At 36.8% G+C, this 24,058-nt stretch overlaps 10 protein-coding genes across 10 annotated transcripts; 6 read left to right on the top strand and 4 right to left on the bottom strand.

Moving 5' to 3' along the window:
- The first annotated feature begins 530 nt into the window (after positions 1–530).
- RHIMIDRAFT_278278 (uncharacterized protein) lies at positions 531–1,979 on the top strand. Its single transcript, XM_023612737.1, has one exon. The coding sequence runs from the start codon at positions 840–842 to the stop codon at positions 1,500–1,502; it is 663 nt and encodes a 220-aa protein (XP_023467838.1). The 5' UTR covers positions 531–839; the 3' UTR covers positions 1,503–1,979.
- Positions 1,980–5,907: 3,928 nt separating this feature from the next.
- RHIMIDRAFT_236119 (mitochondrial import inner membrane translocase subunit TIM10) lies at positions 5,908–6,236 on the top strand (the record flags this gene model as incomplete). Its single annotated transcript, XM_023608485.1, has 2 exons — positions 5,908–6,017; positions 6,074–6,236. 2 exons carry the CDS (start codon positions 5,908–5,910, stop codon positions 6,234–6,236), a joined length of 273 nt encoding a protein of 90 aa, XP_023467837.1.
- A 311-nt stretch (positions 6,237–6,547) lies between these two features.
- On the top strand, positions 6,548–7,072 carry RHIMIDRAFT_250284 (uncharacterized protein; the record flags this gene model as incomplete). Its single annotated transcript, XM_023610711.1, has 1 exon — positions 6,548–7,072. One exon carries the CDS (start codon positions 6,548–6,550, stop codon positions 7,070–7,072), a length of 525 nt encoding a protein of 174 aa, XP_023467836.1.
- A 268-nt stretch (positions 7,073–7,340) lies between these two features.
- On the bottom strand, positions 7,341–8,993 carry RHIMIDRAFT_250283 (HCP-like protein; the record flags this gene model as incomplete). The annotated part of the gene is made up of 5 exons (XM_023610710.1): positions 7,341–7,900; positions 7,951–8,091; positions 8,146–8,245; positions 8,299–8,730; positions 8,778–8,993. The coding sequence occupies 5 exons, from the start codon at positions 8,991–8,993 to the stop codon at positions 7,341–7,343; spliced, it is 1,449 nt and encodes a 482-aa protein (XP_023467835.1).
- Positions 8,994–9,506: 513 nt separating this feature from the next.
- On the top strand, positions 9,507–10,066 carry RHIMIDRAFT_278274 (Sm-like ribonucleoprotein). The gene is made up of 3 exons (XM_023612736.1): positions 9,507–9,568; positions 9,622–9,835; positions 9,889–10,066. Exons 1-3 carry the CDS (start codon positions 9,564–9,566, stop codon positions 10,009–10,011), a joined length of 342 nt encoding a protein of 113 aa, XP_023467834.1. The 5' UTR covers positions 9,507–9,563; the 3' UTR covers positions 10,012–10,066.
- Positions 10,067–10,178: 112 nt separating this feature from the next.
- Positions 10,179–11,798, bottom strand: RHIMIDRAFT_236115 (uncharacterized protein; the record flags this gene model as incomplete). The annotated part of the gene is made up of 1 exon (XM_023608484.1): positions 10,179–11,798. The coding sequence occupies one exon, from the start codon at positions 11,796–11,798 to the stop codon at positions 10,179–10,181; it is 1,620 nt and encodes a 539-aa protein (XP_023467833.1).
- A 1,896-nt stretch (positions 11,799–13,694) lies between these two features.
- On the top strand, positions 13,695–14,559 carry RHIMIDRAFT_312391 (glycoside hydrolase; the record flags this gene model as incomplete). Its single annotated transcript, XM_023614799.1, has 1 exon — positions 13,695–14,559. The coding sequence occupies one exon, from the start codon at positions 13,695–13,697 to the stop codon at positions 14,553–14,555; it is 861 nt and encodes a 286-aa protein (XP_023467832.1). The 3' UTR covers positions 14,556–14,559.
- Positions 14,560–14,959: 400 nt separating this feature from the next.
- Positions 14,960–15,771, top strand: RHIMIDRAFT_278272 (uncharacterized protein). Its single transcript, XM_023612735.1, has one exon. It carries the CDS (start codon positions 15,173–15,175, stop codon positions 15,659–15,661), a length of 489 nt encoding a protein of 162 aa, XP_023467831.1. The 5' UTR covers positions 14,960–15,172; the 3' UTR covers positions 15,662–15,771.
- A 175-nt stretch (positions 15,772–15,946) lies between these two features.
- RHIMIDRAFT_278268 (CoA-transferase family III) lies at positions 15,947–17,867 on the bottom strand. Its single transcript, XM_023612734.1, is given in 10 exon segments — positions 15,947–16,205; positions 16,259–16,325; positions 16,380–16,523; positions 16,582–16,925; positions 16,976–17,061; positions 17,114–17,256; positions 17,381–17,385; positions 17,396–17,409; positions 17,465–17,499; positions 17,557–17,867. The coding sequence occupies 10 exon segments, from the start codon at positions 17,716–17,718 to the stop codon at positions 15,979–15,981; spliced, it is 1,227 nt and encodes a 408-aa protein (XP_023467830.1). The 5' UTR covers positions 17,719–17,867; the 3' UTR covers positions 15,947–15,978.
- A 679-nt stretch (positions 17,868–18,546) lies between these two features.
- RHIMIDRAFT_236111 (uncharacterized protein) lies at positions 18,547–24,054 on the bottom strand (the record flags this gene model as incomplete). The annotated part of the gene is made up of 12 exons (XM_023608483.1): positions 18,547–18,757; positions 18,808–19,240; positions 19,286–20,354; positions 20,406–20,630; positions 20,680–21,033; positions 21,092–21,238; positions 21,293–22,045; positions 22,106–22,250; positions 22,310–22,952; positions 23,004–23,510; positions 23,564–23,673; positions 23,855–24,054. The coding sequence occupies 12 exons, from the start codon at positions 24,052–24,054 to the stop codon at positions 18,547–18,549; spliced, it is 4,797 nt and encodes a 1,598-aa protein (XP_023467829.1).
- Between the last annotated feature and the right edge of the window lie 4 nt (positions 24,055–24,058).

The following is a 24,058-nucleotide window of genomic DNA, read 5'->3' as shown; positions in this document are numbered from 1 at the left end:
GAGGCACTGGATCTTACAGCAGAACACTTGATGTCTTATACTGAACAAAAGCATAAAGTGACCTTCCCGTGAACGGCTCTCTTTTTATCGTTTACCCTGTCAGGGCGAAGGCAGTCTAGCGATATTTGCATTGGTGATAGCAGCTTGCTCGTCTCAGCTATTAATTCTATCCGCTTCTTTCCCTACTTCATCCGGTTTATCATGTAGATAGTAGACAAGTCAAATGCCCTCTCCCTTTCTTAGCAGGCTCAGTAATATATCCCATCAACTTCGAGCTCACTTAGAACGCTCATTCTAAAGGATAAGAGCTCGTGTGCTGATAAACTATACCCTCGTGCTTGAATGGCAGAAAAATTATTGATTCCGAATGAAACTACTCCTATTTTTTTGTCCAACAGTCTCCGTCATACTCTTTGGCATGGTTTGTAAATTCATAGGACGCTTTTCCTGGGCCCTTGCTTGGAAGCGAATTCTAAACATTCATGAATTTCATCTGATAAGGAGAATAATTTTTGTCTCTATTAGTTCGTTCCATGTGAACAAGCTCAATGATTTGTGTGCTTCTGTATGATCACAACTACACATCAATATCCCCACTAGCTTTCTCTACTCAAGAAAAATAATAACCCAGGCGGAGTATTTGAAAAATGCGGAGCAAAAATCAAAGAATCGCATTTTTTTCAAATAACTAAAGATCGAATCAGATTAAAAACAATTATAAAACCTAATGAAAACTTCGCTTGAAAAAATGAGCAGCTATTTACACATCAAGGCTTCAACACATGGGCTACACTAACACCCAGTGAAGTCAAATGCGACCATAACACTCTAAAAAAGAAATGTTTGCTGTGCAGCCTCTTCAGATGTCGTTTGAAAAGATCAATGACCATATAGAAAAATTAGAAAGAGACTTCAACGACTTGCAGCAAAAAGAAAAAAGTATGGTCGATATTTTAATTAACAGCGAGCAAAAACTGAAGAAACTTCTTCATAAAGTTAGCTATAAGGCGCTTTATATGGTTCGAATGGAGCTTCACAAGGATGTACCAGACGTTGACGAAGGCCTTGACTGCACATGTGAAGTTAAAACAACGTTCAACCTTCCCTGCTCTCATACTTTATCAACAATGAACAAGGAGCACTTGGACATGGAGGATGTCGCTTCAAGATGGTGGATTGCTGATGAAATAATAACCCATGTTCAGGAAGAAGAAATTTATGTTTCGGCGCCAAAATCATGGATGAAATATGTTGTTGCTCTAGAAGCAGCCTTCAGAAAATGTGAAGGAACGTACGAGATGAACTCGCTCATAAGTTCTATCAAAAGCATTTTAGACAGGCATGATAATGACATGAGGGATTTTCATACTGTTCTGGAACAAAGCAACGTTCGTTTACCTAAAGCTTCGGAAGTCAAGTATCCTGGAAGGCCAAAGAAAACCACTAGATATTTGCCCCTACGAAAAGATTTTGCGAAGGCAGCCTCAAAAGAAAGTATCTAAGACTTGAAAAAATATGTGGTTGAAGGAGAAGTAAGAGCAGGTATAATGAAACCTAACAACGCCATATCAGAAAATCAACGTTGAAAAAGCTATAGTTGAAAACGAAGATTGCACTATAGTAGATTTAGTCAAAGAGACGAATACACTAGAAAAGCTTCAGGAATTAACTGTCAATAAAAGAAAAACGATCGATTCTGAAGATATTTATACCTATGGCGAGCTCTTCAAGCCTAAAAAGCGAAGCAGAACTACAGAAGCAACCAGCTGCATTTTTGGCCTCCATAAAAGCATCCCTTTGACTGAGGCAAAAGAGACGTTCGATCCGAAAGGCGACGACTTTTGTAGATTTAGAGCAGCTGCATACCTTCTGAAATATGTGACTTAAGCATAACAGTTACACAAGTCTGTACCTTTTTTTTATATAAAGATTCTTCATGCTCCTCTGTTTTTTTTTCTTTGTGGGTTCACAAATCAGAGTCTATACAAAAAACTAGAAAAAGCATGAGCATTCATATACATTATTATTATTTTTACTAACAATAAAATAAAGCTCTTGTCATTAAAACATCGAACCCATCAAATTTACACAATCCACTCCACTTCTTTACAGAAACCAAGATCACTTTCCCTTTGTCAAGTTCGTAATGCTTAAAGCGTTAAACAGGAACGAAGCAACATATAAAGATTATCTTGGATTGGGCGTTGAAACTACTAGAGCTTCTATAACGAGAGGCATAGATCTCCATATTGAAAAAATTGGAAGAACTGACAAGAACAAGGCAGAAATTATCTTCAAATGAGGATTCAATAATTATTATAGAATAAAATTAATGCAAACATATTTCTTTTATCGATGTTTTGGATTTAAATTTGCATAAAAGTTTAAAGGATACCGTTACCAAACGTACTAATACTGCTTTGGTTCAAATGTTGAGAATATGTGGATGTGACATCTCCTCCCAGAACATTATCATTCATGTTTTAAAATTTGATGAAATGCATTGCTAAGAAAGATAAAGAAAATAAAAATGATAACAAGTACGATGAATTCGCTTTTGTAAGTGTCGCTCAACACAGTAGATTATTAAAAGTGGAGTAAATAATCAATACTTGATTTATTATATTATATACGTTAGAGAATAATTTATTAAAAATACAATGACAGAGTACGTTGACGTTTAAATACCTTAAAGCATTAAAGTGAAGCGATTCGCACAAATTAAGCATATAAATAGAAAAGAAGTCGCAACCAAAGATAAATGTAAATTATGGTATAGTGACTCTGACTTTTGACGCCAACACATAAATAAGATTAAAGTAATTAAAACTAATATAGAAAATGCAGAAAGCAAGTTAAAAAGTACAAAAGCAACATCTAACAGGCAAAAAAAAAAAAGCTCATAATAGAGAATTTAATATGTATATTAAACGAAGGCGTAAGGCAGAAGACAGTGTTGAGGAGATTATCATAAATCTAGCAAGGTTAATAAAAGACATAGAAGATGAGACTAAGATTATACAGAAAAGCATACATTGTTAATCATATAGTGGCATCGATAGAGGCAAGTTCCACTATTCATAATTAAAGGAATGCAAAGAAGACACTCTAAGGGCAATAGAAAAGAATTTATATCAGAAATAAAATAAAACAAGCAAAGAAAGCAAAGCAAGATATCTTCTGTAAGATAATTTGCTATTAATGATACGTCAAAGAAAAAGACCTGCTTTCGGCCCTGTTGGAGGTGAAAATTGCGGCATGCGATGTATTGAAATCAAGTCTTATGTATGAAAAAAGCAATCACGCCGCAGGTATTTAATTAAATTTTAATTAAAGTATCAAATATGAACTTGTCTTCGTAATCTATTGCTTTTTAGACAATAGCTTTTTATATAAATAACTACAGAAAAAGCCCAATAAACATATATAGTAACGTAAACAATACCAAAGAATGAAAACATACAAGTGACCGCTCCTTTTATTGTAAATAAAGTCAACTTATCTTTAGATGTATCAATTGATCTGCTTTTACTCTTTCTGTATCTCTCTCTCTCTTTTTTTTTTGTTTGGCAATGACGAGATTCAACGAAACCAGTCAACTTTAACAAAAATTAATCGAATCATGTGGCTAATAGATATTCATACTTAATACAAAAAATGATTATTTTCAAAACAAAAAGGTAAAAAAAAGAGATGTCAAAATAATATCCAAGGGCTTCTTATCAATGAGAACAATTTGAACTAGGAAAAATCAATTGCTCCATGTTTATTCTTCAAAATATAATCGATCCATTTAGCTTCAATCTAAATTAACAATTGTTAATAATTAAAAAAAGATAAAGGGACAAGCTAAAAGTTGAAACGGGTTTGCTTGGAGATCATAATGATAATTTTGATGGCCTCGCTCTCAAACATAAACCTTCTATTGACTTAATGACAGCGACTTGTTTTATAATAAGCATTGATCTACTCAAATGACAATAGTCATATAAAATGTATGGTTTCAATGTTTATTTGATATTACTTGACGCTATTAAACATATGGACAGTGGTATTATAGCATTGTATGTGCTCCCTGGTTCACGAAAGCTATACAACCTAATGTTTTGCTTTATGCCAATATCTGATGGCATTGCGTATTTGGAACAGAATCCTCTCATCATAAAAGAATAAGCCAAACACCCTTTAATGAAAAAGTACGCTTAATTAGGATGACAGGACACATTCCTGATATTGCCGATCATATGAATTATCACGGCTAAATGGCATAACATAGATGAAATAAGGTTATCTAATAAATCTACTAACACAAATATAAGGTCTCATAATTAGAAGAGAAATATCCGGGAACTCCGAAATCCTTCTTGTTGTGGCGCAACATCTCATGTACACCAAAGTGTGCTCGAAATGAGTATCACTTTGTCAGCGAATGGCGTTTGTTGAGTAGACTCAATGGAAAGCGCTTTTGCTTTATTTTTATATAGGGATATCACATTCTTTTTTCATTTCTCTTGTCGACACATAACAATCGAACAACTAAAGAAGGATATCAGTTAATTCAAGACGACACTCATGGTTTTAAGTTTACAGCAAGTGTATGCTTGTATTTCTTAATGTACGCCCACAACTTAACTTTATACGGCCACAAAGCTACTGTAAGAGTTTCCTAGGTAAGGAGTGAACCAATCTGATGTATGTTTGGTGAGCATCCGCAGTTGCCTGTGTGACCAATAACTTTAATCACATTGAGCTATGTGTCATACCCCAGTCTCCCCTTTAAGGTTTTTAAGGACGATCCCAAGCTTCGGATATAACCACATAAGGATGTCTTTGCTGAAAATGTAGTCCAGAATACTGTTTTTTTTTTCCCACGCGTCAGGAGAGAAAGAAAAAGAAAGTACTGTAGAATTACTTTATTGCGTAAAAGGGATAATCTCCAACAAGGAGGGATAACTTACAATTCAGTACTATTGACACCACACCTGAAACAGAAGCTTATTGATGTTTTTCTGCAAAGAAAAAAATATACACATATGTGTCTTTAGAAAGAAAGAAAAAGCTTAATGCAAACTGTTGTTCACATTGGTGTTCATGTACCACAACATTATCTTAAATGTAACAACACATGAAAGGAATATACCTTTATAGATCTCATTCATACGTCTTTATCTGTATAGAAAAAAGGAGGATTACAAGCGCCTTTATCCTCCTTTCCTAATGAGGAGAAATTTCTGGTCCAAGGGTCAAAACTGGCGTCAGATGATATCTTCAATACTAATGACATATTGCCAAAAAGAGTCATTTCATCTGTATAAAAAAAAAAAGAGTTGAATCACTATCAAGAATCACAGCTTGCTATTCACAGATCTTGTAGAATGTTGTAAGAAAAATAGAGAAAGTAAGGGAGACTATAAGCCTCTCCTTCTTTTGTATGAGCCCAAAAAGCTTATTTTAGATTAGAAAGCCATTCCGAAACAAGATACAGTACTTATTAATCAAGTAAGAGGCCGCATGACTTAATGTTGGAAAGGTAACGGGCACTTGTCAGTTATTTATGTTTAAATACAACTTTTTTCAAGTCTGATATGTTGTGGTCATACTTTATTGGGGGATGCCATTTTGTCATTGTGTATCCATCAGGGTGGGACGCCTGTGTGCGTCTGTGTGTATGTGCGCCTCTGTTGGCGTCGATTTGCATATGCGCCTATAATGCCTCTCTTTTTTTCTCTCTCAATACAAGGGGGGACATGACAATCATGCTGCGTCATTTCTGCAGATAAAAAAGATCAAAAGCCCTAAAATGTATGTGAAACTATTGACGTGACCGCATTTACTCTTTTTTTTTTTTGCCCTGCAAACCCTTGCGCGTTTCTAGGAGAAGCACTCTTTTCTTACAACAAATACAAAATGTCATTCTTTGGTGGAGGAAATATGCAAGCTAGACAACAAACTATCAACCCACAAAATATTGCTTTAGCTGAACAAGAGTTAGAAATGGTGACTGATTTGTTCAATCGGTAATGATTATTAAAAATGAAGAAAAATCATAATAATGTTGACGTAATCTCTTCAGTATTGCTGATTCCTGCCACAAAAAATGTATTGCCACTGACTATAATCAAGCTGACTTGACTCAAGGAGAAGCAGTCTGTGTTGACCGTTGTGTTGCCAAGTTTATCGAAGTCAATGCTAAAGTTGGAGAAAAGATGCAGCAGATGGGTACACAGCAGCAATAAAATGTATTAATAAAATGCGACTCCAAAATCTTTGTGTGTCTAAAATGTGTATGGGTCTCGATAGAACAAAATAGAAAGATGAAGGATTTGCCCTTTTCAAGTAAAATGATGGAACAAGAATATTCCTAAAATAGGAAAGATCCGTCTATTTTCCTTTTCTAATAAAATAGGACATTTTTTCAATTCCGCATTTCCATTTTGTTCTCCATCGAAGAAAAAAGAAGAAACTAAAAAAAACAGTATGTGTCTAATATAAAAAAGCTGCTGGCTGCAATTTTCCTTTGTTTCTGTTCTCTCTTTTTTCTAAAGATATGTTTATTGTCAATAATATTCATGCACAGACACCATCCATTGTGAATATGTCGTCGTCTTCGTCGTCCACCCTATCAAATAGTGACCGTAATTTTATTGAATTTACACGCTGTTTATATAAAGCAAAATCAGTCGTTCAGGAATTACAAACATTCAGTACAGCAGTTGGCCCTACCCTTAGCAATTCTTCAGGACAGTTTGAATATGAAGTAGACTTTACTAGTCGTGTAAAACAATACTTGGACGACTCATTCTGTAAATTCAACCACATGTGTAAAATACTCCTATTGGTCCTATCAAGGCTAGAGTCAGGCCAAACTGTCCGTCGAGAGAGGATTGACTCTTTTAGACAAGAATTAGTTGAAGAATGGAGAAAAGCATCGATTATCAAACAAGATTTACTAAAACTAATTCAATGTAGTCGTACAATACCTATTGATAAAACATTTACAGATGATACACCTTACGACAGCGTCACCACTTCCTCAGAAACAACTACACCAGAACCAGCATCAGATTCATAACTGTTAACCCCCTCTCCTTTTTTTTCATATGTGTTTTTGTATATTATACTTAATAGAATTCGCATATTATATATTGTTTATATTGTCATTATTATTATTATTAGATATAAAAGAAAAAAAAAACAAGAGCAGGTAGTTTTATATATAAAAGAGGCAAAAAAGAAATGAGAGACTCTATAATATTTTTTATATATGGTATAAATAATGACTACACACACAAATACAATTATTACTATCACTGCTACGATCACTACTACTACGATCCTTATTATTGTTGGTCTGGTGATTTACAAACAACCTTATGACCAGTCTTCCAATGCTCCCTCTGACAATCACGGGAACAGTAGGCAACTCGTTGGCATCTTCCACAGCGTTTGAAACTGCCTGGTTCTTCTTCTCTCTTTTCACACATTGGATTAGCACACTGTTTATGAATAGAGTTGTCTCCTTCCTTAGCCAACTGACGAATTAGCTTTTCCTTATCTACTTCACTCAGTTGTTCAAAGTTTTCCATGTTTTCGTTCTCTAAGGCAATCCTTGCTGCCATCTTGGCTCGCAAGATGCGAACAAGGTAATTGTAAGCTTGAAGATCGCCACGGACCAAAGCAAGTTCCATATAGTTTTGTGCTTTGTCCATATCATAAAGTCCATAATCCTTGGACCCAAATATTAAACCAAGCATCAACATGGCATCTGCGTCTCCGTTATTGGCCGCATCTTCCATCAAATCAATGCCAGTCACTACATAATCCTCTGGTTCACTGCCTGGATCGCCTGCCTCTTTGGCAAGTTCAGCATTCTTTGACATCAACAAATACATTCTGCCCACTAGCAAAAGGAATAAATTAAATATTTTTTGAATAACAAAGATCACTTACGTGCATTGCATGATGGTGAGTAACCCCATTGCTTGGCTCTTTCAAAGTATTCGATGGATTTCTTTATATCTCTAAAAGCACTTGTTTCGTTGGTGAATCCTTGATGGATGATACCCAAATTATGCGCTGAATCAGGATATCCTTCAAAATAGATTTAGAAATGACAAGTTCAATTATGTTTATGTCTTCATTTACCTTCTTCAAATGCCTTTTTATAATACTCGATCGCTTCTTGAAGATTCTTGTCACATCCAATGCCTTGTTCCAAGAAATAGCCAATTTTATGGCAAGCCATCTATTTTTATCCATAAATACACGCATCATAAAACAATCATCATCATTTCTTACTGGGTTGGACAAATCTGCAGCCTTCTTGTACCACTGATAAGCCAGTACCTTTGGATCTTGGCCATTCAAATTTTTACCTCCTGCCAATTTTTCCTCTTGCATATAGATTGATCCGATCTGAACAGCTGCCATCGTGTATCCCTTTTCAAATGCTCTTACCAACAGATGCTTAGCGCCTTCAAAATTGGGACTGGCCACAGGACTCATGGATGCATGATCATCAGGTCCTGATGGCTCTCGACGAATACCTCCGTACAATAAACTACCCATGACAAGATCATGCACTGGACTGTCATCCTCTTCTGCCAATCTCAAACCTTGTGCTGCTTTATCAATATTCATATCGGTCGTTGACAACTTTTCAACAGCTTCTCGTTGTATTTGATCAAATAGCTTGTATTCATCCGACCATCTGCTGTTGGCTCGTTCAAGCTATGGACAATGTTAGCCTCTAATGTTTTTTTGATAAGATATCGTACCTTTTTGCCAACACTGTTTCGTTTTTCATATTCACTCGCAAGTTGTTGAGCAGCAATAGGTAAGGCGGTAGGCATCTGTTTAGCAAATTCAGGATCGGTTTCATTGTACAAGGCAACCAGTAAACGAGACTGTTGTTCGGTCATTCCAAGAAAGGCTGGGACTTGGATCGGTTCACCACCAAGCATTTCATCCTGAGTACGTTCGGCTACTTGCATTGCGTTTAATAATAACAATAAAAACAAGAATTAAAAAATTATGTCTTTTTCACTGTTTTGCCTGTCAAGTGGCTTGTGCGCGCGTCTGTGTGTGCACCCCTCTCCTCTCTCCTATCTCTCTCCACATAAAAGGGCTATTTCCCTGAGCTGACCTATAAAGCGTTATTATTGTTATAAGAGCAGTTCCATTGTTATTTTATTCCTATTATATATATATATATATATATATCTCTGTCTAATCACGTATCTCGGTATACATTACATATACATGTAATAAGTATTGCAATACCGTGATATAGACATATAGCATATGTGTCTATTGTATTCTCCTCACTCAACACATTCATGTTCCATTCTTTCAAGATACTCATTTCTAATTCATAGCTCAATAAAGTAGATAATAGCTATTCGCATATTTGAGAACAAAGCTCGAATCACTTCAATAAACCTTTCTATTGGTCAAGACGAGTGTGACGTACTTTGGCTGCTACTCTGAACTATTTTTTTTCTTCTCTCTCTTTCTCTCTCTCTTTCTCTTAGTACATATACACACACATCTATATATTAAAAATGAGGTGAGTTACATCTTGTTACATTTTACAATAGCTCATTCATATGCTTTATATAGCGCACTTGTCACTAAACCCAAGTCTGAGATGACAGAAGAAGAACTTCGTCAACAAGAAGAACTCGAATTCAACACGGGTCCTCTTTCAGTCCTGCAACAATCTGTCAAGAATAACAATCAAATCTTGATTAGTTGTCGTAATAATCATAAATTGTTAGCTCGTGTGAAGGCATTTGATCGTCACTGTAACATGGTTCTTGAAAATGTCAAGGAGGTAATAAACAACAAATAACAATAGCAATCACAATGTTAAATCGCGTTTAATAGATGTGGACTGAAACCCCTCGTACCGGAAAGGGATCCAAAGCAAAGCCTGTGAACAAGGACCGCTTTGTCAGCAAGATGTTCCTTCGTGGCGATACTGTCGTGTTAGGTATGAGAAAAGGATAAAGGCATACGATGGCGTACTCACTATCTTCCTGTAGTTCTCAGAAATACTGTATAAAAAAATCAGAAAGAATAAAGCATACACTATCTATCACTCATACAACATACATACACATATACATACACAGATGATTCTCTTCTTTCCTTTTCTCTCTCTCTTTCTCTATCTTTTATTGAACACACCACACACGTTCAGGATAAGATTTGATAAAGACAATATTGGATTGACTATCCCTCTTCACGATCACATCTTCCGGCCATGTTGATATTGGTCTACTTAGTTTGCCTAGCCGAAATAGTCTCAGCAGAGGTAGATTATGTAGCAATACAGTGTGCAGTTCGGTCTTTTCTATCCATTTTCCGCCATCAGAGATTGTCAAACATGTCATCTTTTTCAGATTCGATCCTATTGACCTAATGCTGTTAACTGGCAGATAGACAGAGTAAAGGTAGAGTTCCTTGAGATTGGTAAGTAGCGGGATCCCTAAAGAATAGTTGTCATCGTCTTTATCCCCCTGTGGTGTCTTCAGTCTTAGTTCGAATATCTCTAGGGACGATCCAGCCACAGACCGACAAAATTGATGCAAGGTCGCTGCGCGAAAGGCGGGGAAGCACAGTCTGAGTTCGACCAGATGCTGACACTGGAATAATCTCGGAAAGGCCTCGTCTACCAACCGTAAACTATGTTCAATCGTGGCGTAATTGGCAGCGGGTAATACTGATGTCTTGATGGGATGCTTATTCGTCCTTTGTTGAGGTAGTTCCATTTGTTGTTGTTGCTGTCCTGGGAGTTGTCGACGAGCAGCAAACGGCTTGAGATATATGTTCATCTTGGGTGATAGATCGAGCCTTTCGAGAATATCAACGTTCAGCTGCTCAATCACGGCCGTCAGTGAACCCATACGCATACGAGTAAGTCGAAAATCTTTGAGCTTCTTCATACAAGCAATTGCGTTGCTGATGGCTGTGATCTGGCTTTGATCGTCACAGGAGAGATGAAGACATTCAAGATTTCTTGCATGTTGTCCAAGACTAAGGATGGTCAAGTAGGTTAAGTCAATATTGAGCATTTTCAAACTGATCAATTGACCGCCGACGACCCGCAAGAGAGTCTGGAGGGCTGGTTGACTAACTATGCAAGATGATATGTCTAAATGTCGAATATGGCGGAGCTGCTCAAACGGCTTACATAGCCAACGAGGAGGTGTCAGCTCCTGGTATTGCATTGATAGTGACTGAAGGTGATGCAATGAATAAAGCATATCTAATATCAGAATAAACGGAATCTTTAGTTGTTGCACAAGTCTTTTGGAAAGGTCCATAGTCATGGAAGATAGATCATGAGAAGGTCGCACTTGAAATACGTGATCACGAAGCTGTTCGAATGCCCTTGGCTGCTCCTCATCGTATTCTGTCTCGTTTGATAGACGATACCCATTGATGTTTAGTTCTGTCAAGCTCGTAAAGGTCTTGGATAGTGCCTGTAACATGGTTTCCGATAGACCTCTACAGCCACTAATATCTAAAGCAGAAACAACGCTTGAAGTGGAGTCATTGCCGGAAGGAAAAGGGGCCAAAGAAATACCGCAATTCTTGAAGAATGTCAAGAGTGCTGTATTATGTATAGACGGAAAGGGTGAAAGGTCAAGTCGTGACCAACAGGTAGGATGCGAGGAAAGTAAAATGTTGAAATGTGTACATGTTTGTAAAAGTTGACATTTATCCTGAATGCTGGGTATATCATAAACTATGCGCAATAAAATTTCAGCAGGCAAGTCTAAAAGATTCATTCAAGGCAAGATAAAGATAAAAACAATAAACAAAATTATGCAACAGAAACAAAAGAATGACGTACGGATCTCAATTGGTCACCTTTTTTTGAGTCACATTTTAGAATAAAGATAGCTCTTTGCTAAATAACCCTTGATATGACCTGATATAAATGCTATTGCACTTTATTCAGAAATTATGCGCACACTGATAGTTTCAGACAACAAATGAGACCACAAATCTTAGGGCTAGCTGGAGAATAGCTGGTCTTACTCTTTGGTCCAAAGAAAAGAAAGTGAGCCAAAGCCAAAGGCCGTTTGTACAAAGTCTCTAACAACTTTTCAATTGCGTGTTATTTATAAAGTGTTAGCTACATTATACGAATACCCTCTCTTATTATTTTATGTTTCTCAAAAAGACAAAGTTCATTTTATGTATTATTACACGTTGTCAAGTTGGAAGTTATTCTCAAATGATGCAATTAATAGGCCATATTTACCAGCTTTGAAGGATTTCAAACCTTTGCTTGTTATTTTTCAATATGTATAGTATAACTATCCCTGAGAAATGATGGCATTTTATGATGCCGCACTTGCTTGTATCGTCGAGCAACATCAATCGTCTGAAATTAATCAAAGCTCCTTCCTAAACAGTTTCAAGACACAAATCAAAAGATATCATTCAATCAGCAGTAGCATCATGACAATTGACCGTAGTATCTTTTTAAATAATCAAGTCTTGGAGAAAAATCATTCAAAAAAAGAAACGCAGACACACAAAAATTTTTATAGAAAGAAACATTCATGTTTAAAGATAAAAAACACTGATCAATTGTGTTTGTATTAGTTGGATCATCACAAAAAGATTAATAGTAGATTTGTCATGATGTAATGCTATATATTGGCATTCTTTGTTGAAGTAACAAGCAACCCATACGATATCAAGCTTTATTCTTTGCAATTGATTCTACAAGAGATTCTAGAGCATCTATCGGTTAAACTATCTCTTTTAAAAATCTATTTTTATTCCATTTTTCTGCAAAAACACACTCATCTTCCGACTGATACGCTTAAAAGGGAATCACCAAGTTAAACAACTTGAATACATTTATATTCTTTTTTTTCTTCTAATGGTGCCTCTATAAGGCAAAAAAAAAAAACCTTAAAATATTGACAAACAATAGTGATATTCCCCTACAGATTTCTTTAGACTTGCACGCATCGGTCATTATAAACACGTAAAGATTTTTTTTTGCGCGTATAATCATTTTTATTGGACGAGTTTTGGATCGCTCAGACCTGGGCTCTTCGTTGCCCCCTTCTTCTGCACTTGAAAAGATGGCGTGTCGCCGATAGCTGTCAAAGAAGATCCAGATTTTCAACAGCCTTTTTTTTTTAGAAAAAAGGAAAATAAAAGAAAAAATAAAGTGAAAGGGGAGTCCTGATTCTTCAATGAATTAAAATTCCATATTGTTATATAAAACAAAGATAAAAGTGTTACCGTAATTACAACAATAATATAAAAATAATGAGTAATTTAGACAAGAGGGACAAGGATCAGGTTTTTTTTTTTTAGAAATGACGAAAGAGTCTAAAAGTTTATGTAACATAAGATTGTAGCTGTACCTTGACAATCTTTTTGTTGAGGTTAAATTCGATCAGAAGATTGGTCAAATTCAAGGGCAATAATTGATCTACGAAACCAGGCAAATCATTGATATCTATTTTAATCAGGGACACCAATGAGTTACCGCGACGGGCCCACAGTATTATAAAAAGTATAATAAGCCTTTTCTCTCTCTCTCTTTTTCTTCTTCTTCTTTATACATCACTTTCCTTTCTCTCTCTTTTTTTATAACTTTTTGCTGCAGGTTCAGCCTCATTCCTATCCAATCCTTTGAAAAGAAATATAACGAAATGCAATTGATATTTATTCTTGCCGTTGCTCTCATTGCTCAATTAGCTGGCCTTGTTCAAGCTCTTCCTGTCGAACGTCGCTCTGGATCCATCAAGGGTGTGACCTACACTGCTCGTAACTCGGATGGTTCTTGTCAATCTGCCTCTCAAATTGCAAATTCTGTCAAGTTGATGAAATCAAACGGTATCATGCACATCCGTACCTACTCACAAGAATGCAATCAACTTTCGGCCATCTTGAACGCTATCAATGCTCAAGGTGGTGGCATGACAGTGCTGGCAGCTGTTTGGATTGATGGTACTAGCAATGATGATCAGGAAATATCCACTTTAAAATCAGTCTTGGCAAAGAACATCGGTAATCAGTACATCCGTGGTATCTTGGTGGGCAATGAAGTCCTTTTCAAAAGTGTCATATCTGAAGCTGATTTGATCAGCAAAATCAACCAAGTCAAGGCCTTTGCCAAAAATCACTCTGTCGGAACTGCGGAAATTCCTGGTGGATTTTCTAGCAAGCTGGTCTCTGCCTGTGATATGGTCTCTGCCAATGTTTATCCGTTCTTTGCCAAAGTGGACATCAACAGCGCTATGAGCAATCTCAACTTACAGTATAATAACATCAAAGCTGTGGCTGGCTCCAAAGAAGTATTGATTACTGAAACTGGATGGCCTAGCAGTGGATCTCCTCTTGGCAGTGCCGTTCCAAGTCAAGCAAATGCTCAAAAGTATGTTACGGGCCTCATGCAATCCTCTCTTCCTTATTATTATTTTGAATGGCAAGATTCTGATTGGAAGCAAGCTGGTACCGAGGCAAGTTTTGGTTTGCTCAATAGCTCTGGAAAGATGAAGTATGCTTTGTAAATCGATCTTGAATCATATAGATACATTTAGAGTAAATAAAATCGATCTGAAGCCATTAAATATCTTTTTTTTTGCATCATGTGTTTACAATAGTTGATCTATATTTGTCAAATACAAGCATAATGCGATTCAGATTATTTCTAATGTTTGTTGTCTTTAAAAGACATGTTCTTGGTAGCAGTTTTTTTTTAAAGTTTATTGTGTACAATGAAGAAGCAAAAATGGTAATGGCCCATTTGTATTCCAATTGCATAGAAACAACTGTTTGAACAAGAAAAAAAATTGCTTTCTTTTCATTTGAATAGTAAAGCAGCACATTCGTTGAAAAGCCAAGTCTTAAAAACATAAATCAGGATAAATGTAATTACAAATACATAAGCTGAATATACACGCTTAATGAGAAAATTGAACAATCAAAGCCCTATAAATAAATCGAAATTTTCATTGTACTACTATTGTGCACCCTTTTACTGTTGATTTTCACTTTGTGTTGCTGGAAAAGAATCTCTTTACCCCACGTCTGGAACACAGAGAAAAATAAAATCAGCTCTTTCTCTCTCTCTATCTTTATTTCATCACTACTTTCTTTCTTTTCTTTCCTTTCCCCTTTTTTCATCATGATCCCTTGTACTTTCCTTTTACTACTTTTTATCTCGCTTGTGCATGCACAACTCGGTGGCAAGGTCCTTTCTCCCGCTCAAAACGATACAGTTCAAGTTGGCAAAAATACAGAGATCGTATTTCAATACAACAACGAAGGCCCTGGGGACTACACTGTCGATATTCAGATCTGGCAAGATGCTGCAGCTGAACAGCTTATTAACAACATCACGATCAATCATCCTATTAAATCTGGAAATTCTTCTGGCGTTCACGTTGATTTTGTATACAATGATACCTTTAGCTGGAAAGTACCTCATGGATTAAACGAGACGTTCTATTTGACTGTTATCGAACATGTTGTTAAAAAGCCAAGTAATCAGACAGTCAGTCTGCGATCTCGTCCAGTGATGCTTCATACAAGTTCGGCCAATGCTTGGAATCTTTGCTCATTTGCTTTTACAGTTACTGTGTCCTTATTAACACTTTCCTACTTATCTATTTAATGCGTTCAAAAGAAAGAGCGCTTATTGTTTAGTTTTTCACTTGTTCAATAAACTTTAATAATACTCTTTTCTAATACGAATTAAAGATAAACGTAAGGAGAATAGACGGAAATAGATACACTTTGATTTCTTTTTTTTTTTTTATTAATTTCCAAATGTTATCCCGAGCTTATTATATTCATTCACTTTTTCTTGACTCAAGTTCAATAGGCCAGTCAGCACTTCATTTGTATGTGCGCCCAAGTCTGGCCCTGGCCATTCAGTTGATCCTGGTGTTGTTTCTAGTATAGGTGACATACCAGGTATCTGGTAAGGATTTAGCAAGTGTATCTCTGCTCATAAATTTCTATATATTTATATACCTTTAATTCCCAACCACGTCCTTCATCTTCAGTGCCAATTTTGACTGTTTCTATCATTCCTCTTGCATTAATATGCTCATCCTCTACTATATCTTTTGCGTCATATATTTTTCCAACTGGGACAGAAGCTTCTTCTAGTGCTTTTATAATTTCATCTGCCGTATGCTTTGATGTCCATTCGGCTATATTGAATTCATAAGGAACCGCCTTTATTGATTTATGTGGGCAAACTTACCAATCGCTCCATCAATCACCACTTGTTCTCTCACTCTATCAGAGTTAGCCTTGTATTTTTCACCAGTCTAGCAATGTTTATAACATGAATGATATATGGCCTTTTTTTTTTTTTTTCTTACTAAATCGCTTCTTCCTATGGCATTCATCAGACGGACATAGATACTATCTCCGTTTCCACCAATGATGACATGTTTTCCATCTTTACAAGGATACGTATTAGTAGGAACTATTCCAGTTACAGTCGTGCCTGAAGGTTGTCGAATCTAATTGAACAAAGGCTAAGACAATGTTTACTCTCCCCCTTTTCTTTCTTTGTCTAACCTGTTGAAAGCGATCATATTCAGGGATAATACCCTCCATCATGTTCAACACGCTTTCATAAATGGATACATCTACCACCTGTCCTGTCCTTGACTGGTCCTTTACTTTGTTTCTAGCAATCAAGCCCAACAGAACACCCAAGGCGGCATGCATACCCGCTAAAGAGTCTCCAAGGCTTATGTTGGGACGCACAGGTGGTTGACCTGGATGTCCATTGACGTACCTGAAGCCTCCTACGCCCTCACATACTGATGCAAACCCTGGTTTCTTGGAGTATGGCCCTGTCTGCCCGTATCCAGAGATACGAGTATAGATCAAGGATGGATTCTCTGGGTAAATATGATCTTTTTTGAATTATGAGCAAACAATTTATAACCACTTTTTCTTGTCGTACCTGGTCCTAATCCCCATTTCTCCATTGTGCCCGGTTTGAAGTTTTCGATTAAAACATCAGACTGTAAAGCGAGCTGTTTGACAAGACTTGACAAAAAGACTTAATCCCTGGGTATAGTTTATCCCACATGATCCATACCTGCGTCCTTCTTCCGATCTTAAATCAATACAGACCGACTTTTTGTTTCTTGCAAGTGACCGAAACCATGGACTCTGTCCGTCCTTATCTAGACCACGCCATTTACGAAGAGGGTCTCCTGTATTTGGTGGTTCAATTTTGATCTATAAGCGGTCCTGTTATTTTTTTTTTGTTTTCTTCCTCCTTTTTGTAAATTGCTTCTTACCACATCTAGAGATATAAAGCCGTATCAAGTATGAGGTTAAGAATAGTATTTATACTTTTCTTCACATTCTGCTTTACCTGCGCCATAATATCTATTATGAAATTTTAGTCATCTTTACGCTTTTCTCTCTTTCTCTTTTTATTTACCCGAGAATGGATCCACAAAAGGGACCAGCAATAAGCTATATAAAAATTTAAACACTGACCTCCTTCTTTTCCCTGAGTTTATATAAATTTACCTGTCCAAGCTCAAGAACGCGTATACCCTCAAGCGGCTTTACTATAGTGCTGTTGTATCTTTTTATAGTGCTTATATATCTAGGTTCTAGTCGAAAAGAATGTATGAGATACTTGGGTGGAATACCATGTTGAATCGATAATTTTTGTCGCAAGTTATTCATATAAAAAAAAAAAGAATATTGAAATGATAAAAGACAGAGAGAGACAAGCTAAATAATGCGTATAAGAACACTGTCCAATCAGAATATCAGCTCGTCAGTGTCACAATGTATACACTTTTTTCATAGATTATTCGCACACATTACAAGATCAATAACAATTAACACTTTAGTTGATTTCCTATGTCTTCTTTATTATTTAAAGGACAACATGTAATAATACATAAAATGAACTTGGTGTTTTTGATAGAAGATAAATGTGGTCAGCACTTTATAACAAAATGAAAAAGCTGTTAGAGACTTTGTTTAAATAGTCTGACCTTGACTTCTGTTTCTTTGGACCAAAAAGTAAGACCAGCCATTCCTCAGCTAGCCCTAAGGTATATTATATTCTTTACACTTGTAAGAAATTGATATGTATTATTATAGATCATAAAATCGAAAACAGTACCGGTGCTAGCTGGGGTAGTTTGGTTCTTACCAAGCTTTAGTTCCATCCATTCTCTTTCTTGCTCACTCTCTTGGTTTCTCTTTGCTTGCTTTTTTTTTTCTTTCTCTTCTTTCTCCGAGCTGGTTACCGCCAGCCCTATTTAATGCACTTTGGGTAAGATATTAATAATCTCTTTTTTTCTCATAAATCCTCTTCTTTATAATGCAAATATTTAATATCAATGTAATAACTGAAATACTAATTAATTCTTTTTATATCTCGTTCTTTTGCTTCTGATGGGCTCTCTTTTACCATTGTTTTTTTGCCTCTAATTATTATTATTTATTGTCTGAAATTATCATTTTTCTGTCAGTGTAAAATGTGAATAAAGTGTACACACTTTAACTTTCATCTGTCATAACTAGAGCAGTGGTATCATTCATGATGAGATACTCGAATTTACTACATGCATCTAAGCCTGTGCGTCTATCTAATGTGCAGTGTTTAAAGTATAGCAGTTCTTCTTCCCAGTCAATGAATTGTGGCATTTCAAGGTCTTTTGTTATATCTCTTGATCTATGCTTATTGTTTGGGTTATATTTACATATTTGCCTAAAGGTACATGTTTGTAAATGATACAATGGCCTGTCTATTCCACTTACTCGTCAGGTATATCGTATAATTCAATTAATAGCTTTTTAAGCAGCATCAACATACATAAAACTAGAGATAACTTTGATGCCATCAACAAGTCATGATCCATCTCGTCTTCTTCTTCTAACTTTCCTTGTTTCCTTAGAAACTGTACAAACGAAAGAAGATCTGTTCCGAGTGTCATGATGAGGCGATCTATATGATACACAACAAACAGCAATTCATCCGTCGTACAGAAATCAAAGACCATCAAATTCTCTGCCAAGTACTTCAAGTAGTCAAGCTCAATCTCTTCGGGTGCTGTGGTCTTTAAATCAAACATGAATGGCCTGATTAATGCATAGATAAAATCGAATTTTGCCTTTGTCTTGTCTTTCAAGACTGTATATGTCAATGCAAGAACAGACTCGGTTCTAGAGTCTCCACCTCTTTTTCCATAGCCTAATATCAATTGAGTACATCATGTTCCATTTGGTTATTCTTTACCTTTCACGTTGCTACCATATAGAAGCTTTTGATATTGGAAAGAGGTGCTTATGTATTCACTCATCTGCATATACAAGAGTACACCATACTTGTCATGAGCATATTTATGAGTATAATACGCCTTTGTACGGAGCAAGGCGTCAGGACTAGTTTCTGCTGCAATAATCACAGGCATACAAAGTACTGGATGAGCTAACCCACGGTGAATGACAGAGGATACAACCTCAAAGGCAGCATAGAGTAGACCTGACGTCTTGTTTAATGTACACTCCAAGATCTTGGGCAAATATCTCTGCATCAATGAACCATTGACTCCCAATTCTGCATACTCTTCAGTATTTCCCAACAAAATATCAAGGTTGATAATCTCTTCTTTTTCTCCTTCTTCATGCTGACGTTTTTCGATTCTCTTATCTTCGGCTGACAGAAATTCTTGAAACACCCGCATTAGCTGCGTCTTCATTGCATTAGTGCCTTGGTTAAATATCTTGTCCATCAGCTCAGTGCTCGTGTTTGATATGATAAATGTTGGATAGGAGCAATAGAAATAGCCAAGCGCTTGTAAAGCAGTCAATCGTATCGTCATTCCTTGTTCTCCAAGCTCATTCATCCTTTCGTCACCCGCAAAAAAATGTAAAAGGTCAAAGATCAAGGTTCCAATGCTCCCTCTGTACACAGCATCGAGCCCTGACATGGCCACAGGCTCTTCCTGACGCCTCTTGTCGAATTCAAAATGCTGACAGAGTAGCCCGCAGAGTAAGAGCATCTTCAAGGCACCCGTAAATGTTTTTTCAGTTACCGAGTATTGTAGAATGGCATCGCGTACTTGCCGTAGCTTTAGCACGCAGGAACCGAGAATCTTGATAAGAATACTATACCTACGAGATATTCGGTCCACAATAACGCATAGACAAGAAGCGGCGCTTGATGTTAACTCTAATGGACATGTTGTCAATAGTTGTACTAGAATACGCTCTAGTATTTCAATAAAGCCGCGCTCATGGTATTTCATATTTGGCAACACATCTCGATAGATTACCAGCACGTAATACGCTCTTGTCCAGTCATCCTATTAAAACAAGTTAGGGCACATTCCTTATAGAGAGAGGGAACAACTTACTATTTCCGATATGGTTAAATAAGGCTGTAGCATCGATATTTGTGTGGTTCGCAGTAGATCCGGACATGATTTTATAAAGGAATGCACTGTTGCCAAATAACTGATAAATTCTGTCGTATTGTCCTCTTCATCCAGCAAAACCATCTGATCGAATAAAGAATCAATGATCCATTGAAATATCTTTTCGTACCATTCCTTCAGCTTTCCATCAGCTCTGTCTATTGTCTATTATTATATATTAGTACCTTCAAAAATACGTCATGATATAACATACCCTCTGGACGATCTGAGATAAAGCGGCGTTTTGGCCATTTAGAGAGGGATCTAGTTTAGCTACAGCTCCTGTAATCACCTTTGTCAACTTGTTGATCCTTTGCTTTCGCTGTTTAGGAGCATTTGCGTACGAGTAACCAAAGTAATCATTTCCATCTTTTTCTACTTCTTTGAAAGGCATAAACAATATCTCTTGTGTTGCCTTTAATGCCAAATCGCTGATAGACACTTCATTATCAGCAATACGCATAATAAGCTTTGACGCAATGTCCACCCTGACCTCTTCATCAGTAAACTTGAAGTAAAGCTCTCGCAGTAGTTTTACTAGTCGTTTACGAACGTTGGTGGCAGTATCCTTGTATGTGTATATAGAGAATAAGAACCTTTTAAATATATGCATTTTGTATTCTTACCATAATTCTACCGCTCACAAGCTCATATAGCTTAAGTGGGACATCATGCTGTTGACTCAAATACCTTGCAACTATTTCAATAGCAGCATCTCTTACTGAAGGAGAATTGTCATGCACCCTTTGAACCACAGAGGTGTAAACTCGACTCTACAGGATGTAAGGCTATTTTTCGCACATTACAAAAACTCTTTTTCGTTTTACCTCCTCAAATATTTCTGGAACTTGCATTGATATTCTTCCAATGGCTTTTAATGACTTGACTCGAAGATAGACAGCATCTTTATCCAAACAAGTAAAGAGTTCGGACAAGATAAAGTTATAGCTTGTATAGAGTGTCTGTCGAGACGCTAAGAGTTCGACGATACTCGCCACGTCCGACCTTGACATCTCAGGAAAACAATATGGCTTGCTTGGCTGAGGAAAACTGCAATCTAGTCCTAGAGAGCTTAGCCAGTAATACTTGCAGGTATCCTGTAGGATATGGACAGCCGCTAAAGGCCATTTTTCTTCTTGATCCATTGTCACATCTTGATCATCTACTTCTTGTACCATATCAGTCTTTTTATCTTCTGTCGTCGATATATTTTCCAGCATTGATTTTTTGTCAACCTTCCACCCCTTATTTGCCTTTGCCCACAAGACGGATTCGGTAAAGCCCCAGCTGACAAGATAAAACTGTACGACACTCGAACCAGCATGTTCTTCCATGACGCTATCCAGTAGCTTCTTACGACACTGATTCAGTAATTCGATTGATTCAACAGATGTATCCTTGTTGATTTGAGTAGGCAGCTTATCATTCAAGTCAAAGATCCAGTCTGGTCTGTATACCTTTGTGTTATCACCTGAAAGCAGTTCCTGGCTTGTTCTGATCTTACAGGCAATGATTCCTAACCATTCAACCGCCAATGTTTTCAAGTATTGATCTGAGTGGTCTCCTTCAAGCAATGCTATCTTTTTATATATAAAAAGAATTAATATTTACACACAAGAAGAGCGTTTTTTCTTTCTTACTAGAATACGGCTAAACACTTTTATGATAAGTTCAGCTACTGGCCAAGCTGGGTCATTAAACACCTTCATCACATCCTCAAGTGTATTCGATAACAACTGCCTGTACTCGGTCAAAGAATACACATCCTTTCGTTTTGACTTGCACCTATGCATATGACTTGAATAAAGATTGTTTTTTCTTTTTGTACATTTTCTTACTTTGACATAAGAAACTCTAAAAAGAACGATGCACTATTGGCAGCAGCTTCAGTACCATGCCTCCAAGCATTAGCAGCCTTAGTCAACAACTGATCGTCCAATAATTTCAATTTTTCTGTATCATTGCTCTTTTGTGCCTTTTGATACTTTATATTCCATTTTCTAAACCAGTTTCTATATCCACTCAGGTTGCTCACATTTGAACTACACTGAACAAGTTCCATAAAGAGAGCACTAATCACATGAATCGACTGGTTATCGTGTAGCCGATAGCTTCGTTTATCATTCATAGCTGTCAATGAGCCTAAACTCGTCAATATTTCTTCAAAAATCCATCTCCTGTGCTGCGGATAAGAACTAAAGATGTGTTTAAGTATATCAAGTGCGCTAAATTTGAGCTGTTCATAAGGACTGAACGTGCCACTGTCTTCCAATATGCATTCCGTTTGCTCGGACTGGTCATGAAAAAAGGGTGCCATGCTGATATAGGCAACTGTCACGAGAACATCATCGTCCAATTCTTCGCGTTGGATCAGTTGGTGTGCTCGACGCAAAAACTTGGTGATGTTTGGAATAAACAGGGACACGAGTCTTTTCTCATTGGGAGATTCACGAATTAGATCATAGACAGTGCGTGTGTTGAGATTAACTATCAAAACAATAAGTGTTTGGTTCACTTTTTTTTTGTATTTGTATTTACATGATGACTGTTCTTCAAACTCGTTCAAGTCAGTAAAAGGGTATACGATATAATCCAATTGGTTCTTGATAAAGTGTAGACAATGCGTAATCAGGTGTCTTGAAACAAACTGTTTGTCCAGACGACAATGAATCAATATGTCAAACAAGATACCAGCGATCTCGATCGTTTCGCTTAAAAGATTCAGCATCGAAAACAGAGCTGTTTTGTTTCTCGTTTGAGAATAGTGTTCAATAAGATCCAATTCGGCGCATATGGTAATACTGTTTTCAAGCAACTTGATGATCTTGCTGAACTTCTCCATATCGACTATTGATTCTATTTTATTGTGGTTCATTGCTGTCATAAGAAGTGACGTGAACCTTCGAGCGACTTGGATATCTAGGAGTGGAGTGTTGTCATAAAACTTGAGTAAGGTCTTTGTCTTTTGTTGAGTTTTGTCTCTCTCATAGTTTTCTAAATCGTTGCATATACAAGTAATATAATGTGAAAGTCTGCTTTGAATCACTATATACATTATTGTCAAAAAGTCCTTTCTTCTCATTAACAACCCAACTTACAGTTAGTGCGTGGAATTGAAATGGGAGTTGCAAATTCTGTTGTTGAATTAGAGCCATTGACAGGCAAAGGCGCCTGAAACTCTACTTGTTCATTAGACACCATATATACACTATAAAAAAAAAAAGAGGGAACCCAAAAATATAAAAGATGGGCGCGTCTAATGCGCGTGCACAAAAACGCGAACTGGGATTGAATACGAAACACTTTATTTCTCAGCATCATCAAAGCAGTCACTCCCTGAAAAGTATAAAAGCCGAGAGAAATTGCATCTTTTTGTTCTTCATACTTACCTGGGTCGTGCATCTGGACTCAAGAACCCTGGATGTACAGTGGGATTGGTCGTCATTGCACTGCGACGATCGGCCCTGCTGCGAACACCTTCGGGTGTCTCGAGGCCACAATTTTTGCTTTGGGGGAATGGGTGGTTCGCCGCCTGTTCCCCCGGTTTTAATTGAATGTAAATGAAAAAAATTGAAGACAAATGTGACATGTTT

This window comes from Rhizopus microsporus (assembly GCF_002708625.1).
Source record: "Rhizopus microsporus ATCC 52813 unplaced genomic scaffold scaffold_5, whole genome shotgun sequence".
Taxonomy (NCBI): domain Eukaryota; kingdom Fungi; phylum Mucoromycota; class Mucoromycetes; order Mucorales; family Rhizopodaceae; genus Rhizopus; species Rhizopus microsporus.
Note: the sequence above shows the minus strand (reverse complement) of the source record. Positions and strands in the feature narration are given on the sequence as shown.

What these genes read in the sequence shown, in the direction of transcription:
- RHIMIDRAFT_278278 (XM_023612737.1), top strand. Translation starts at nt 840, where the DNA reads ATGTTTGCTGTGCAGCCTCTTCAGATGTCGTTTGAAAAGATCAATGAC.
- RHIMIDRAFT_278274 (XM_023612736.1), top strand. An exon ending in TTCTTGAAAATGTCAAGGAG is followed by an intron (nt 9,836 to 9,888) that starts GTAATAAACAAC and finishes CGCGTTTAATAG; the next exon opens with ATGTGGACTGAAACCCCTCG.
- RHIMIDRAFT_278272 (XM_023612735.1), top strand. Translation starts at nt 15,173, where the DNA reads ATGATCCCTTGTACTTTCCTTTTACTACTTTTTATCTCGCTTGTGCAT.
- RHIMIDRAFT_278268 (XM_023612734.1), bottom strand. Translation starts at nt 17,718, where the DNA reads ATGAATAACTTGCGACAAAAATTATCGATTCAACATGGTATTCCACCC. An exon ending in GAAATGGGGATTAGGACCAG is followed by an intron (nt 16,926 to 16,975) that starts GTACGACAAGAA and finishes AATTCAAAAAAG; the next exon opens with ATCATATTTACCCAGAGAAT. An exon ending in CCATAGGAAGAAGCGATTTA is followed by an intron (nt 16,326 to 16,379) that starts GTAAGAAAAAAA and finishes AAACATTGCTAG; the next exon opens with ACTGGTGAAAAATACAAGGC.